We start from the raw sequence: 16,676 nt of genomic DNA, 5'->3' as shown, positions 1-16,676 counted from the left end.
ATGTTTTCCAAATTGTATTAAGACCAGGACTAATTCTATCTCTTTATATTTGGGCTGGTTCGCTGTTCTCCCTGCCAATATTGATTGAAGGATGATTGAAGATTGATGATGATGGTGATGATGATGATGATGATGATGATGACAAATGGGCAATTTATTAATGAATTAAAATGTAGAGTTTACATATTTTGTACTGTGTCAAAAATCTTGCTCAGGAGCCCAGGAAAACAACAATATCCAATCGGAAATTCAAAGCACTCAATTCCTTTCCGCTTCCTTATATTGTTTAACCTCATTTATTACTGAGTAGTCCAGCTATTGCTGCCTTTTTCTTCTGCTTATTCTTACCCTTTTCTGTCTCTCTGGATTTGTCTGTTTTATTCCTCTTGTTTCTCTCCTTCCTTTTCCAAGGAGGCTTCCCTGGTTCACCTCACCCTATTAGAATTGCTTTTTAAGCTAAACATCTCCCCAGTGTGAATATGTGTAGTTAATATCACAGTATCAAACATAGAGTGATTTGCAGCTGTTTCCCAAATGTATTTATGTACATTCATTTAGATAATCAGGTACTAAAAGGGAGAAGAGCAGATCTTGAAATCCTTTCCCCTTGTCCTCAATCTACCCCCTGGCCAGATGTCAATTAGTTATTTCACTTCTAATTTAAGATACATTGGTTTTATTTGGGCACGAGCCTTTGCATTTTATGTAATTAAAATTATTGATTTTATCTTCTGTAATCCTCTCCATCCCTTGTTATGTCATCAATTCTTGCTTCTGTCGATATTTGCAAAAGACATTTTCTTCTTCATCTCCTAATTTATTTATATAATGTAATCTTCTTTTGTCTAAATCATGTATTCATTTGGTATATGATGATAAACTTTCCATCAGAACAGTGAAAACTAAGTACATTGTTAGTTTAGAGGAAGAGAGAAGGACTCACTTTTGCTGGGGTAATCAGGAAAGGCTCAGTGGTGGAGGTGGCATTGAACTGGGCACCCTTTGGGTATGTAGGATCTCAGCATGTACAAGGTGAAGAAAGGGGAAGTAGCATTGAAGGTATTGATATGAGTGTTAGAAAGGGACTGGAGTCTGGCAAGTGGAGACTTTGTGTTAGAATCATGAAGTGTGGAACTGTATTCCCAGAAGCATAAGATAGAAGATGGAAACCAGCAGGAAATAAGGCCCAGGGGAAAATGTGATGGCAAATTTTAGAGGGTCTTCACTCCCAAAATGAATTTAATTTCTTTTTGGGGGGAAGTTAAAAGTTTCTTTGGGTATCTTTGTGTTTTGTTTTGTTTATTTCCAGCTCCCACAGAGAGAGGGACATCTACCAATATTTAAGGCAGGTCAGCTTGGTTCAAAGGAGAAAAACCCTCGTAGGGAAACATGGTGCAATCTGATATGGTTGAATTCAGGACCATAGAGGATGAACAGAGTATTTTCCCTAGTTGTGCCAGCTTCATGCAAAAATTAAATCCAAAAGGATTGGCATGCATCGTGAAGAAGAACTTTATAATAAAGATTCAAAGCTAAGGAATCAGTGTATCAAGATCAAGAAACTGAGAAAATTATTGTTACTCTCAGGAACCATGCCTGGAATGCACTCCCTCCTTATCTCTGTTGCACAGATTCTTCTCTTCCTTTGAGATGTGACTCAAACACTTTTTTGAGGGGTAGATAGGTGGCTGAGTAGATAGAATGCTAGACTTATAATCAGGAAGACTTGAGTTCAAATCTGACTGATCTAGCTATGTGGACCTGGGCAGTCACTGAACAACTATCTACCCCAGTTTTCCATGTGTAAAAAAATTGAAATAATAATGGCACCTACTTCCCAGGGTTATTGTGAGGATCAACTGAAATAATGTTTGGAAAGGATTTCACAAACTTTAAAGTGATCTAAATGCTCACTAGGAAAATTATGATGATGAAGTCTTTCTTAATCTCCCCAGCTGCTAGTGTCCTCCCTCCTAAACCACTTTATATTTTACTGCTCATATATATATTGGGCAGCTAGGTAGATAGAGTGCCAGGCCTGGAATCAGGAAGACCTGAGTTCAAATCCATCCTCAGACATGTACTAGCTGTGTGACACTGGGTAAGTCACTTAACTCTGTTTGCCTCAGTTGCCTCATCTATAAAATGAGTTAGAAAAGGAAATGTCTAACTACTTCAGTATCTTTGCCAAGAAAACCCCAAAAGGGGTTACAAAGAGTTGGATGTGATTGAAAATGACTAAACAACTACCCCATACACATATGTATGTATGTATATATGCATATATATATGTGTGTGTATGTATATGTATGTATATATACATACCTTATATTTATGCTATATATGTATATATATATATGTATATAAACATCTATAATAACACAAGTATCTATACACTTAAATACATAGGTATACATATAGTAAATATCTGTCATGTATATAAAACACATATGTTTAGTACACACAATTCTTGTCTATACCTTTAAAATATAAGTTTTCTGAGAGCAGGAACAATTTCATTCTCTGTACTTGCAACCCCAGCCATAGTGCCTGGCATATAGTAGATGTTTAATAAATACGTGCCACTTGCTTGCACACTCAATGGAGTAATGTTGTTGTATTCCTAGCCTGGACAGACATGACCAAGGCTATGCTGAAGCAGAGATGGAGGTGTTCTATTAAGTATTTGTGTCTTGAGTAGAATTTGGGATGTGGACACATATTACTAAACATACCCCAGCAAATTATGTTTTAAAGTCAACACAAATTTCCAAAAGATCTAGTTACACAAATAACTAGGATTCTCTAATATACCCTTTATATTGTATCCTGGTCCCATTATTACCTCATGGCCTGAATCTCCATTGCTCTAACCTATTTCTTCCATTTCAATACTTTGAATTCTGCCACAGAGAGGGAAAAATTACCACCAATCCATGGCTCTGAGATTTAAGCCTCCTCAGCTCCTGATTTAGACTCACCTACTTTCCAGGAAGACATTGTCCTTTCCTCTGCATGGTGCAAAGCAAATCCTTAGTACAATCATCCCTCCTCTGGGTGGGTAGACTAAGTGGGTAGTTAGTTAATCAACAATATAATAATATAAATTGACAAGTGAGAGAAAATGAAAGGACATGATGACTTCAGGATGTTAAGAAAAGAGCTTTTCAGATGGTAGAAGTCTGGTATCATCACAATTTTTGTTTAAAATTAAGGGAAAATTCAGACTAAGAGTGTCACATTCAAGATGGTCCACTATGACTGCACAATTCTCTTTGCTCACAGTCATTTCACCAGAAGTGAATTTTTTTTTTCACTTCAGAGATATGATACATCAAGGATGAGAGAGGAGGAGGAGGAGATTCGAGTTTTTGTCCCAGTTTTGCCACTTTCTTTAAGAAAAATGTGAAAATCACTTCCTTTCTCTTAGTCTCATATTGCTGCTTTGTAGAATGAGGGAAATTAGATGAGATGATCTCTAAGGTACTTGACCATTGAAGCATTTTATGTTTTATCTCCTAATATCCCGTGTTCCAATATTATGAGTCTGATGTTCCAACATTCCATTTTGTCATGTTCAGTCTAACATTCTGTGATTTTGTGAAGGCAACAGGTGTATCTCATTCTAGTCTATTTAGAGGGCCTCAGGATTGTTAGGCATGAATAAATACCAATTAACCTCTTGGGTTCATTTGGTAAGACAGCAACCATCACGAGCAGGGAGAGTTTAATTTTTCATTAAAACAAAAATATACCAGATCAAAATGCTGCCTGGTGCCTGGAGTTTATTCAGCAAAAAGTGCTTAACTATGTCTTTCCAAAAAAGAAAGTGATTGACCTCTCATTCCATTCTGCCCTCACAAATATTACATATTTCTTTCCAATTCCACTCTATTCAACTAACATTTAATGAGTCACTAAATTGTACAGGCTTGATACTACATTCTGGTGGAAATAAAATTATATATGTGTGTGTGTGTCTACAATGTATTTGCTGCTGTTATGATTCTCTCCTTTTCAAAGTCAAACTCCTAGAATAAACTATCTATACTCATTTTTTCCCCTTTTCTCAACTCCCACTCCTATCTTAAACCACTGCCATCTGTTTTCTGTCTCCAACACTCGACCAAAACTGCTCTCTCTGAGGTTACCCAAGGTGATTTCTTAATTGGTAAATAAGACAGATTCTTCTCATCCATTATCCTTCTTGATCTCTCTATAGCATTTGACAGTATTGATCACCCATTCCTATTTATTTGTCTTTTCCTTTGGTTTTTACATGCAGCTCTCACCTCTGTCCTGACCTCTAGTTCCATACTACTAAATGCCTCTAGGATAGCTCTGCCTGAAAGTACCATGAACATCCCAAACTCAATATGTCCATAGCAGAACTTTTCTCCCTAAATCTACCTTCCTTTTAAATTTCCTATTTCCGATGAGGTACTACCATCCTTTCATTCTCTTAGGCCTGCACACAAAGAGAATCATTCTCAAATCTTCTTTCTCCCTTACCTCACATCCTCGTCCTCATCATCATCATTGCTAACAGTTATATAGCACCTACTATGTGCTAGGCACTGTGCTAAGAGCTTTACAATCCTTATCTCACTTGATCTTCACAGCAACCCTGGGAGGTAGGTGCTGTTATTATCCCCATTTTATAACATATTCAATTAGTTACCAATTCCTGGCAATTCTGCCTACATAAATATTTCTAGTATTCATACATTTACATAGTCACCACCTTAACTCAAGTCCTTATCACTTTTCAATTGAACCATTCCATTTGCCTCCAAATTAGTTTCTTTGCCTCTAGTCTTATGTCTTACTCTATGCAAGTGACTCCCCAAGCACCAGGGATACAAAGAAAAATATTTTGCTGTATCTGCCTTGGTGAATGTAAACTCTTTTAAGGTAAGGACCATCTCATTTTTTGTTTTTATATTTTATGTATCTAGTATAGTTCCTGGAACATAATAGGCAATTAATTAATGCTAGTTAATTGATTGCTATATTGAATTGAATTCTGCTAGGAAAAGAAGGGGGAAAATAGAAAGGGAATAAGAATTTACATAATGCATACAATAGACTAGACATTGTGCTAAGCCCTTTTTACAAATATTATCTCATCTGATGTTCACAACAACCCTAGGAGGCAGGTACCATTATCATTCCATTTTTTCAATTGACCAAACAGAAGATAAGTGACTTATCCAAGGTCACTCAAAGTCAGGCTAGATTTGAGTTCAAGTCTTCCTGATTCCATACCCAGTGCTCTGGTTACTTCACTAGCTGTCTCCTATAGTAGAATAGAGGAGGAAGTATGGTTCAATAGTAATTGTGCTGGGTTTGAAGTTAGAGGGACTGAGTTCAAATCTTAGCACTACCACTTGTGTCAACCTAGGCAAATAATTTACTTTTTTGGTGCTTTGGGAAATGCTTGCATTAGATAACCTCTAAGCTCTAAATCTGTAGTCCTGTGTTTTTTTTTCCAAATATAATATGCTTATGCACAGTAATATATAATATTTAATCTGTGAAGAAATAGGACAGTGATGCCCAGAGATTCAGGGAAGGCTACAGTAAAGTCATGAGCTAAGCTTTGAAAAAGATAAGATTACAGTGAAGTAAAGAGGAGTAGGAAGTGGGTGAAGGATGGGAGAGGAGGTTGGGGAGGGGAACAGTGCAATGCTTGAGAGAATGGATGGAGGATTGAGAGAACATGGTATGCTTTGAGAACAGCTAGTAATCCAGTTTGGCTGAAATAGAAGGTACAATAACACTGTTTCTCAATCACTAGATTAATCTTCAGACACTGTATTTTAACTCAGCTGTGTCCCATACCTAGAATACTCTCTCTCCTCACCTCTGCCTCCAGGTTTCCTGACTTCTTTCAATTTTGAACACTCTCCACAATCCTTACACCTACTCTCTCTGCTAGTACCTCTGAGATTACCTTTCACTGATGGCATAGATACAGGTGTCGTAAAAGTCTTAGTGCAGCTCCAGACTTTTGGGACATCCTTTATCTTGCATGAACATAATTATTTTTTATATTGTCTCCCTGGATAGGGTATGAGCACCTTGAAGGTGTGCACCATGCTTTTGACTTTCTTTGTGTCCCTAGTTTAGCATAGTCCCTGTACCTAGTAAGTGCTTAATAAATGCATATAGACTGACTACAGGAAGAAGAATAATGGGGAATTATCCCAGAAAGGTAGTTTGGATCCTGAAATGCCAGACTGAGCTGTTTGTATTTTATCTTAGAGGGAGTAGGTAACTGAGAAGGTGTTGGAACAGGGGAGTGACGTTGGTTAAGCTTGTGTTTTGGGAAGATCATTTTGACATCTCTATGTAAGATGGATGGGAAAGGGAAAACAATGAGCAATGAAACAGATAGACATTCTGAATTGGTTGATCTTATGATTCCCTGTGTTTGGAGAAATCCTTAGGCTTTGAGGAAGATTAGAACTGATATTGGCTGAAGTGCCATTGGTTAATTCACCCTTCATCTGTCAGTCACAATTTCTCAAAGGCTAGATCAGCACTTATTAGCTGTTCTACAATGAAGAATCCTTTCAAGTATGGGTTGTACCAGCTAAGAGCTAAAGACTCTTCTACCCATGTTAAATTGTGTGAATTTGTGATTCTGGGGTAATACATCATTATATAGAATTCTGCTAATATGGGAAACAAACAAATTATCTCTGAAGATATCTCATATGTACAAATTTTTATTGCTGTTGCATGCTACCTTCTCCATTGGAATGTGAACTCCTGAAAGATAAGGACCATATTTTTGTCTTTCTTTGTATCCCTAGGGCTAACCTCATGCCTGACAAGTAGTAGTTCAGAAATAAATGTTTATTCATGATGATGATGATGATGAGAAAAAAATCCTAACTCTGCTGCTTACTAGTTTGATTCAGTTTTTTCATCTACCTGGGCCTTAGTTTCCTCATCTGTAAAATGATTATGTTGGATTAGGTGACCTCTGAGACCCCTTCTGCTTTACATCCTTGATTCTCTGATCCTTGAAACCTCTCATACCAGACACACACTAACTTTTCCCCAAATAATCATTTCGAAGAGAACTGACTAGGCTCATGTTTTCTTTTGTCTTTTAAAAATTCTCCCATTTCTTCATTCTGTCTTTCCATGTTATCACTTCCTTTTAAGTAGGCTCCCTAAAGGGGGATAATTTACTTAATTGCCTACAAAAGTGATTCTCATTTGAGCTTATTAAATCCTGCATCCTGAGTGCAGATTCAAATGTGAAATGATTATGAGGCACTGAGTATCAATTGGCTTACCTAGCTACAGTCCCCTGGCAGTAGTTTTTAACACCTCATCAGATGGAAAGGCCATTAATTATGATTTTTTTTCTTTTTCTTCAGTCAATGACCGTTCCATTCATTACAATTAGAATTTATTGATTCAAGGTGATGGTGAACTTTCAAATAAATATCTGAAGTCATTTCCTCTTAGTGTAGAGAAGCTAAATGTATGTCATTGGTGTAACAGCCATTGATAAAGGTCTGAGAAGGGGAATACATTGAGCAGTGGAACATCCATTTCAAAGGGACAGTGTAATGTAAGGAAGACTGAACTAGAATTCAACACATTTGGGTTCAAATCTTCTCCCAGTCATTAATTTCCCTGTGGGACCTTGGGCAAATAACTTTGAATTTGTGGGGTTTTGTGTCCTTATCTGGTAAATAGAGCACAATAACACAGAATCGTTAAAAATTAGAGTTAGATGGGGCATCAGAAGGCAGGTAACTCAATATCTGATATGATTTCTGATGTCTTCTTCTAACCTTTGCTTAAAGCATTGTATTAATGATGAATTCACTTACACCTACTGCAACCACCTTTTTGATTGTTCTAATGCTTAGGAAGGCTTTCTGATAACAATGTGAAACTTTGCCCATTTCTACCCATTGGATTTTAGTCTTCTTATGGAGCCACTGGGAAGTATTCTGTTCCTGTATCCACTGTTTATATCAGGAATTATTCCACCTCAATATGTTAGTCCTTCACCTTTTTTTAAGACAATGATTATCCTCGTTCACACTCTCTTCTCTTTTCCAGGCTAACATCACCATTTCCTTCTGTCATTACTAGAATAGTATGGTTTCCAGTCTGGTCACCATCACAAGTGTGAAGTCTTCTACTTGGGCCCAAGAAATTGATATCCTAAGTACAATATGGGGGAGGCATATTTAGGTAGTAGTTTGTATGAGGAAAAAAAAAACTAAGATTTTTATAGTGCACTGCTAGCTCAGAGTGAGTCAGCAGTGTGATCTAGCAGACAAGAAAGTGAATTTGATCTTGGATTTCATGGGTAAGTATGGCTTCTAGGAAAAAGGACATATTAGTAGTAGTGTACTCTGCCTTGTTCAAACTGCATCTATAGTACTGGGCATCATATTTTAGGCTTAATTTATTGGTTGGCCTATATAGTTACTGAAGTTCCTTCCAGCTTTGGAATTCTGTGACTGTCAACAATTTCATGATCTCCCTCTCAGGTCTTGTTGTAAAGGTTAAGGGCCTGGCTCACAATAAGCCATATTAATACAATAAATGCCACTGATTAACTGATAACATAGGTAACATGATTTATAAACCATGATGAACTGTATATATGAGATTGGTCATCATTACTGTTATCATTTTTTCATTATCACGAAATTTTGTAATGACAAGGAGGCTCTTCCTATAGAAACATGTAATAGATGTCACCTCAGATAGTACTGAACTTGTAGAACATGAGAGAATGTTAAACATGGAAAGGAAATTATAATTGCCACCCACATCACGTTTGGATGATGTCATTTGTTAGGGTGTACTTCCTTACATGGGACCGAAATCAGATTCCTTTTACTAAAAATAAGGGAAAGGGAACATAGCAAGCTTAGTATAAAAGAACACCTCCCCCCCCCCCCACTATTACCAGGTTTCTCTAAAGGATAAGCATAAAACAGCATATTGGCATCTAGGTGACACAGTTGTTAGAACACTGGACATAGAGTAAGGAAGACTTGAGTTCGGTACTTACTAGCTGTGTGACCCTGGGCAACTCACTTAACCCTGTGTGTCTTAGTTTTCTCATCTGTAAAATGAGCTGGAGAAGGAAATGGCAAACCATTCCAGTATCCTTGCCATGAAAACCCCAAAAGGAGTCACAAAGAGTCGGACATAACTGAAAGAACTGAACAACAACAACAAACAAAACAGATGATGGTTTAGGATAAAGATACTAGGACTGGAACAGAACAAACAAACAAAGGTGAAGTCCCTGGTCAACATTTCAGAAGGATATCTTTTGCATATGATAAAACATTTTACTTCTGTTATGCAGCCTAAAGGACCTCAAAGGATATGCAGCAGTAATGCCAGCTTCCATTGTTCTGTACCCATCCTGGCCATCTCAGGAGTTGAATGTATATTATATATTTGACAAACATACACAGTCTTGTTACAGTTAATGTATGTGTGTGTGTATAGTTCACATTTATATAATCATTTAACTTTTGCAGAGCACTTATGATACATTTTCTCATTTGAACCTCACATTAAGGTGGGGATGTCTGTGCTATTATCTCCATTCTATAAATGAGTTCTTCAAGTAGGAACTGGACAAACACTCATAAAGATTTTGGGGCAGGTAAAACTAGATACTCTTCTTAGGTACTTCCAGCGCAATTCTGATATTTAGTATAGGTTGGTGAAATAAGTTTATCTCACTCATTTTCTCTTCAATGATTTCTTCTGCATTTATGACATGGTTAGATAGCATAGTACGTGGACCGCTGGACTTGAAATCAGGAAGACCCAAGTTCGTATAGTGCCTCAGACACTCACTGGATATATAACCTTGGCCAAATTATTTATCTTCTCTCTGCTTCAATTTTCTTTTTTTAAATTTGTAGAATATCACCTACCTGACAGGTTCATTGTGAAGAATAAATGAGATCACATGTATAAAGCATTTTGAAAATCTTAAAAGCACTATGTAAATGGTAGAAGTTGTTATTAGTATTATTAGAACCTAGACCAATAATTTCAGTGCTATAGGGAGCTCCCTGGGGAGGAAACTCCCTCTTCTAGTGTACCTCCTCTGCAACTTTCAGAGTTCTTATCTCTAGAAGATTAAGTGATTTGTCCAGGGTCACACAGCCAGTTTAAGATAGGTATGAGACGTGATTGCAGTTCTTCTCTGGCTCTGGGACTGGCTGCTCTGTTCCCATAATACCACATTGCTTCTCTTTATATGGCAGCCTTCTCCTTGCTTAGATGCAGCTGCACTACTATAGGCCTGAATACACAAGTCATGACTCATATAGCTTATTGTCATTTTTCTTTTACAGAGGTCTCCAACTTGGGTTCCGCAAGTGTCCAAGACAACACTGTGAACAGCCGGATATTTCAAATCTTGTACAGGAATGAAGAGATCGTCATTAATGAGCTGATGACTTTTCGAGTGCATTTGCTCTTAGATGGGGAAAGGGTAAGGCATGGGTCCCCAACCTTTGCATAGGGGGAGGCTGCTTTTCATTTCTTGAGGACCCATAACTTGCAGCATTAGGGTTTGTAGGAGGTCACTGAGAGCAAGGTTTCTTAATTGAATAATGAGATTCCACTGCATCAGTGATCACAAAGCATATGAAGTAATTGTAATCAGTTTGGAGATCAAGTCGGTAAAGCTACTTAGGCACAACGTATGTGGGTATGTCTTCCCATCAAAGGCCTGCCTCTCTGATAGAATGGAAAGTTGATACACGCATTTCCCTCCATCCTTACATCCTACCCTGAGTATCCATGACAGAGCATGTATGTGCACATGCGCACGCACGCGCACAACACACACACACACACACACACACACACTTCACTGTAGATCTTTCTCTAGCAAAGTCCTCCTGCCCCATCTCAACACATTGTACATCCATTCATTCAGTTGCTATTACACTTCTGACTTACTTTGAGCCCTGGAATTTTTTCACTTGAACTGTTGTCCAGTTTCACATCAACTAATCATTGTCTGATCATTGATACTTCATTCTGTATTTACACGGTCTAGTGTCTGAACCCTCATCTATGGATGTTTACATTTATCCCTCTTCAATCTTGTCTTATTAGACTAGGGGCATCACACCAACTGATTGCGATCCTGAATTCCTTCATCAGGACTAGATGAGATCAAAGGCTTCTTCTAGCTGTAACACTTGATGAATCTGTGAATCTATGAGGTCTTCCCCCCCCTTATTCTGTCATCCAATATGCTAACTATCTCAGCCTCCTGCCATCAGATATGTGACAGCCTTGCCATCCTACTGCTTTATACAAATAATTGATTAAATGTTGAACACAATAAGGGCTGAAGACAATGTCATTTTACTGCTACTAGACACCTGCCTAGGGGTTGACATGGATCCATTAATCTCCAGCTTTAAAATGGAGGAGTGGAAGTACATAATCTCCAAGGTCCTTTCTAGTTCTAATATTCTCTTTTCAGATTTAAACCAATTCATTCAAATTGAATAAATATCTATTAAATGTCTGCTGAGTGAGTAGCACTATGGTAGTTATTGGAAAAGATACCAAATTTAGGTAAGACGCAATCAATATCCTCATGGAGCATGACACAAATGCAATTATACTACGTTTTAAGTTAATCAATAGCTAGTATGTATATAGTGCTTTAAGGTTTTTGAGTATTTTAAGGTTTTAAAGGAAATTTTGAGGTTTTTGAATATTTAGTAAGCTTTAATGTCTCGAACTGCACCAAGACTTTGGAGTTATATGTTACCTCATTTGAACCTCTCAACAACCCTGCAAAATAGGTACTATTATTGTCCCATTGTACAAATGAGGAAATTGAGGTTAAGGGAAATTAAGTGATTTGATTGAGGTCATACAACTAGCAATTGTCTGAGACAAGATTCAAAAGGTCTTCCTGACTCCATGTACATCATTCTGTCCCATGTACCACCAAAGAATAATGAAAATACTGTCTGAAGTCAGAAGGGAGAGATAACACATAACTTCCTGAGTGCAACAGAAAAGGTCCCCGAAGAAGGTAATTATTTGGGAAATACTTGAGAAAATGGGTAGGCATTAAGGAATAAAGGAAGGGAAATGGAACACATTCAAAGCATAAAGGCACAAAAAAACACAGGATATTCACAAGACTGTGCCAGTCTGGCTAACAGTATAAGGAGAAAGTAATAGGAATTGATTTTTAAGGGCATAGAATGGCAAGCAAAGTGGCAAAGTAAAAAAAGCCCAAGACCTGAAGTCAGAAAGATTTGAGCTGAATTTCTGTCTTAGACACTTTCTCACTAGTTCTGTGACTCTGGCAAATAATTTTCCTTGTCTATGCCTCAGTTCCCTTCTCTGGAAAGTGGAAATAATAGCAGTATCTACCTTGTAATGTTGTGAGAATCATATAGTGTGTGTATATTTTTAAATATTTATACATATATATCACTATATAAAGGTTTATACATATATCACTATTTAAATTATCATTATTATTATTTCTATTTTATTCAATAGGCAATTGGGAGCCATTACAATAGTCCAGTAAGGTAGTGATGAGGACCTGTGCTATCATAGTGGAAGTTGAAATATTAGCAGATGGAGCAGATAAGAGAGAGTTTGGAAAAATTGATAAGACATGATAGCTAATAATAATTAGTTAAGACTATTTATTAGATATGAAGCATGAACAAATAAAAGAACATAACATGATTTTGATTCTGGAAGAATGATGGTACCAATAACCAAAACATAGAAGTAAATTAGGGACTTTGTAGGTTTCAAGGGAAGGAATACAGTTCAATTTTACACATAATCAGTTTGAAATGTTAGTGGGAATCCAGAAGATTATTGCAGACTCCTCTTTTGCTTTTCTTTGTATCCTAACATGAGGACACTGCCTTGCACATAGTAGGTACTTAATAAATGCTTATTCACTCACCGAGGAGGGGAGGTGAGCATATTTGTCCAGAACTTCTGAGAGGGACAAGAATGGAAATAGACATTTGTCAGTCATTTATTTAGAGACAATATTTGAATATGGGAGGGAATGTGGTTGTCAAAGGGCAGAGGAGGGGCATAAATAGAAAGATGAAGAGAAAAGCAATGAAAGAACACTGGGAAACATGCTCATTAAGTAACTGAGAAAAGAGGGAGAAGGCAGTAAGAGAGGTGCAATGAGTTCACAATGAGAGACATAGGAAAGAAGATAGACACAATAAGGGAATGCATAATGAAGGACATGAGAAGGAAAAGAATGTCCAATCATTAGAGAGGGAGTAGTCAGTATCACTTGTTACAGAGAGATCAAGGATGGGGACTGAAAAAAAAAGGCCATTGGATTTCTCAATAAAAAAGGTACTGACGAAATCAGTTTCAGCAGCATGATGGGGAAGAACTCTCTTTGACTTCAACCAGTTGAGGTGAGGGCAGGAGTTGTCCATGTTTAACATTCTTTTTTATTTGTTATTATAAGGTTCACATTATAATACCCTGTGCTATGATACTACTACTATTAATAATAAATAATATTAATAACAATAGCTAACAGTTATGTGTTAAGCACTTTACAGTTATTATTTCATTTGATCTTCATAGCAATCCTATGAGTTAGGTTCTATTATTATGCTTATTTTACATGTGAGGAAACTGAGGCAGACAGGGGTTAAGTGACTTGCCCAAGGTCACAGAGATGGTAAGTGTCTGAAGCCTGATTTGAATGCAGGTGTTTTTTTACTCCAGGGCCAGCACTTTATCCACTGTGCTGCCTAAATGCTCTGGCTATTTTAAGGACCCTTCCAATTCAAATGTTATATATCTTAAGGGTGTATCAGCACTCTTCTAGTCTGGTTGTTCAGACAGCTTTTTAGCACTCTTGCTCTCATCCAACCTGTACTCTCTATCTTGTCTACAAGGAATGTCACAGCCAATTAAAATCTGGAACCAGTGAAGGTTCTAAATTCACCAGGGAAAAAGCATACATGGTATTTGTTTGATCTTAGGTTCCAAATAATTAGTGGTAAGAGATGATATTCTGAGTACTGTGTGTGCTGCATTACATACCTTATAATGCACAACAAGGCAAAGAGGCATGATCATTTATGTAATTTGTATTCAGCAAAATGTGGCATCCCCAAAGCTTTTTAACAGCCATTTTTAAACTCTGAGAATCTAAATATAAATTCTAGGCATATGTGTCTTACTAGATTATGTTTATCCAGGAATGTGTTTTCAAAGAAGCCTTTCAATAAGAGTTCTTCCAATTTTACTTGATCAAAATATTCTTATGAAGAAAAATTTGATATACCTTCTACTCATTACTCAGTCTCAGAGAAGTTGGATCACCATTTGTGTGTGGTGTCATGGCACCATGGAAAGCACATTTATATTTGGAATCAGAGACTTTCAGCTCAAGGAGTCCTTGTTAGGTTAGATACTAGCTGTCTGATGCTGGGCAAGCTACATCACCACTCTGAAACTCATTTTCTTCATCTATAAAATACAGATAATATTACTTACATCTCCCTCCCACTCACCGTGTAAGGTTGTTATGAGAAAAATGATTTATGAAACCTAACTTGTAGAAATGTGAGATGAACATGAGGGACACGAAGAGGAGGAGAATGATGATTATGATGGTGATAAAATATGATGTAGGAAATGTGGTATTAGACTTGGAGTCAAGAAGGTCTGGATTCAAATCTTGCCTCAGAGATTTACTATGTTACCATGGGTAAGTCACTTAATCTTTCTCCTCTTAGTTTTACTTATCTGCAAAATGAGGGAATTAGACTTGATAGACCCTAATCTCTTCTATTTTTAAATCTAATAATAACAGTAACAGCAACAAAAACAATAATAATAGCTGGCATTTGTAGGAAGCAGCTAATTGGAGCAGTGAATAGAATGCTGGCCCTGGAGTCAGAAAGACATGAGTTCAAATCTGGCCTCAGACATTTACTACCTGTGTGACCCTAGGTAAATCATTTAACCTTAGTTTGCCGTAATCTACTGGGGAAGGAAATGGTAAATGGCTCCAGTATCCTGACAAGAAAACCTCATGCACAGTACGAGTGTGCTACGGTCCACTGGATCACAAAGAGTCAGATATGACTGAATAACAAACACATATAGAGTATTTTAAGGTTTAAAACATGCTTTGTATCTTTCCATTGCTTTTTTTAATTTTTAAGGCAGTTGGGGTTAAGTGACTTGCCCAGGGTCACGCAGCTAGTAAGTGTCATGTGTTTGGTCTGAGGCCAGATTTGAACTCAGGTCCCCCTGACTTCAGGGCCTGTCCTCTATCCACTGCGCCACCTAGCTGCCCCTTTACCATTGCTTCTTAACACTCGATCTTTGGATTACAGAAGAGAGAAGTGAGGTCAGTCTATGCAAGTAGATACACAGAATTCATCTGCATCTGTGATAGGGTTTCATTATTGCTTTTTCCTTTTTTTATGTTTTTACATGCTCGCTCTGGCAGTTGGAGCAGATCCATTTAATTCACTTTTGTCCTCTCAATGGTATTTCGCTCCTTACCTATCACGGACGCTCAATGCCCTCTCGGTCTATGTTCCTTTCCCTCATCAAAACCCTCTGGGAAGTATATTGGATCTCAGAGACCCATCACTTCATCTGACAAATATACACCTTGAGGTCAGTAAAGGAAAAATCATTATTCAAGGTCATAGAGGGATTTAGTGGCAAATTGAGGCTAGAAATCTATGCCTAGTGATTCTTGGCCCCATTTCCTTTCTATGACTGTGCCACCTATTCAGTAGATAGGTAGGCAAGGCATTTATTACATATTTACTTTATGCCAGTCACTGTGCTAAGTGCTGGGGTTACAGATTTAAGGAAAGAGAAAAGATTTCTTCTCTCAGGGAGCTTACATTCTAATAAGAGAGGATAAAGCATAAAGAGAAGCTGGAAAGCAGGGTAGATGGAGGAGGGAAAAGGGTACCCATAGGTGGAGGAGTTGGGACAGAAGTGAGTAGCATGGATGGGGAATCTCATGACATGTCATTCTTGGTCTGGGTCAAGGACTCACCATTTAGGAGAGTAGGCCTCAACCTTCTGATTCTATTACTCTACTGATTTTTTTCCCAAAGTCACCAAAAACCTCTTAATTATCTAATAATGTTTCAATTCATATTTTCTGTCCTATTTAACCTATCCAACTATTTACTCATTCATCTCTTTGTTTATTAATTAAATAAAATTAACTAATTGCTAATTTGTTGTTAAAACACTGTCTTCTTATTTATGCTTTTACTCTTCCTTGACTTCCCATTAGCCAGTCAGTGACATTTATTGAGAGCCTACTATGTACCAGGAACTGTGTTCACTCCTGATCTGTTCTTATATCTCTTCCTATTTCTTCAGTCTCCTTCACTGATGGCTCTTCTTCCTCCCCCACTTAAGCATAACACGTCTCCAGGCTTAAGCTCCTCTCTCTTTCACTACACTCTCTGTCTCAGGAATGCTATCCGCCCCAATGCTGTCATCATGTCTAGGAAGAAGTTTGGGGCTGCAATTGCATCTCCCAATTACTAGCTATTAATGAATGGCCTATATAAGGAGTCAACAGGAGGACACTAGGGTAATTGAATCCTATTGAAGATACAGAA

General features: G+C 37.6%; 1 protein-coding gene across 2 annotated transcripts in view; it reads left to right on the top strand.

Moving 5' to 3' along the window:
- Nucleotides 1-16,676, top strand: part of FAM135B (family with sequence similarity 135 member B) — a 321,857-nt gene that overhangs the window by 176,820 nt on the left and 128,361 nt on the right. For both annotated transcript variants that reach the window (XM_020967062.2, XM_020967061.2), the window contains exon 4: nucleotides 10,374-10,513. In XM_020967062.2, the coding sequence (XP_020822721.1) occupies nucleotides 10,374-10,513 (140 nt within the window). The remainder of the gene's footprint in view (nucleotides 1-10,373; nucleotides 10,514-16,676) is intronic.

Source organism: Phascolarctos cinereus, unplaced genomic scaffold (assembly GCF_003287225.1).
Source record: "Phascolarctos cinereus isolate Bilbo 61053 unplaced genomic scaffold, phaCin_HiC Scaffold_4;HRSCAF=312, whole genome shotgun sequence".
NCBI classification, from domain to species: domain Eukaryota; kingdom Metazoa; phylum Chordata; class Mammalia; order Diprotodontia; family Phascolarctidae; genus Phascolarctos; species Phascolarctos cinereus.
This window is presented reverse-complemented; position numbering and strand designations above follow the sequence as displayed.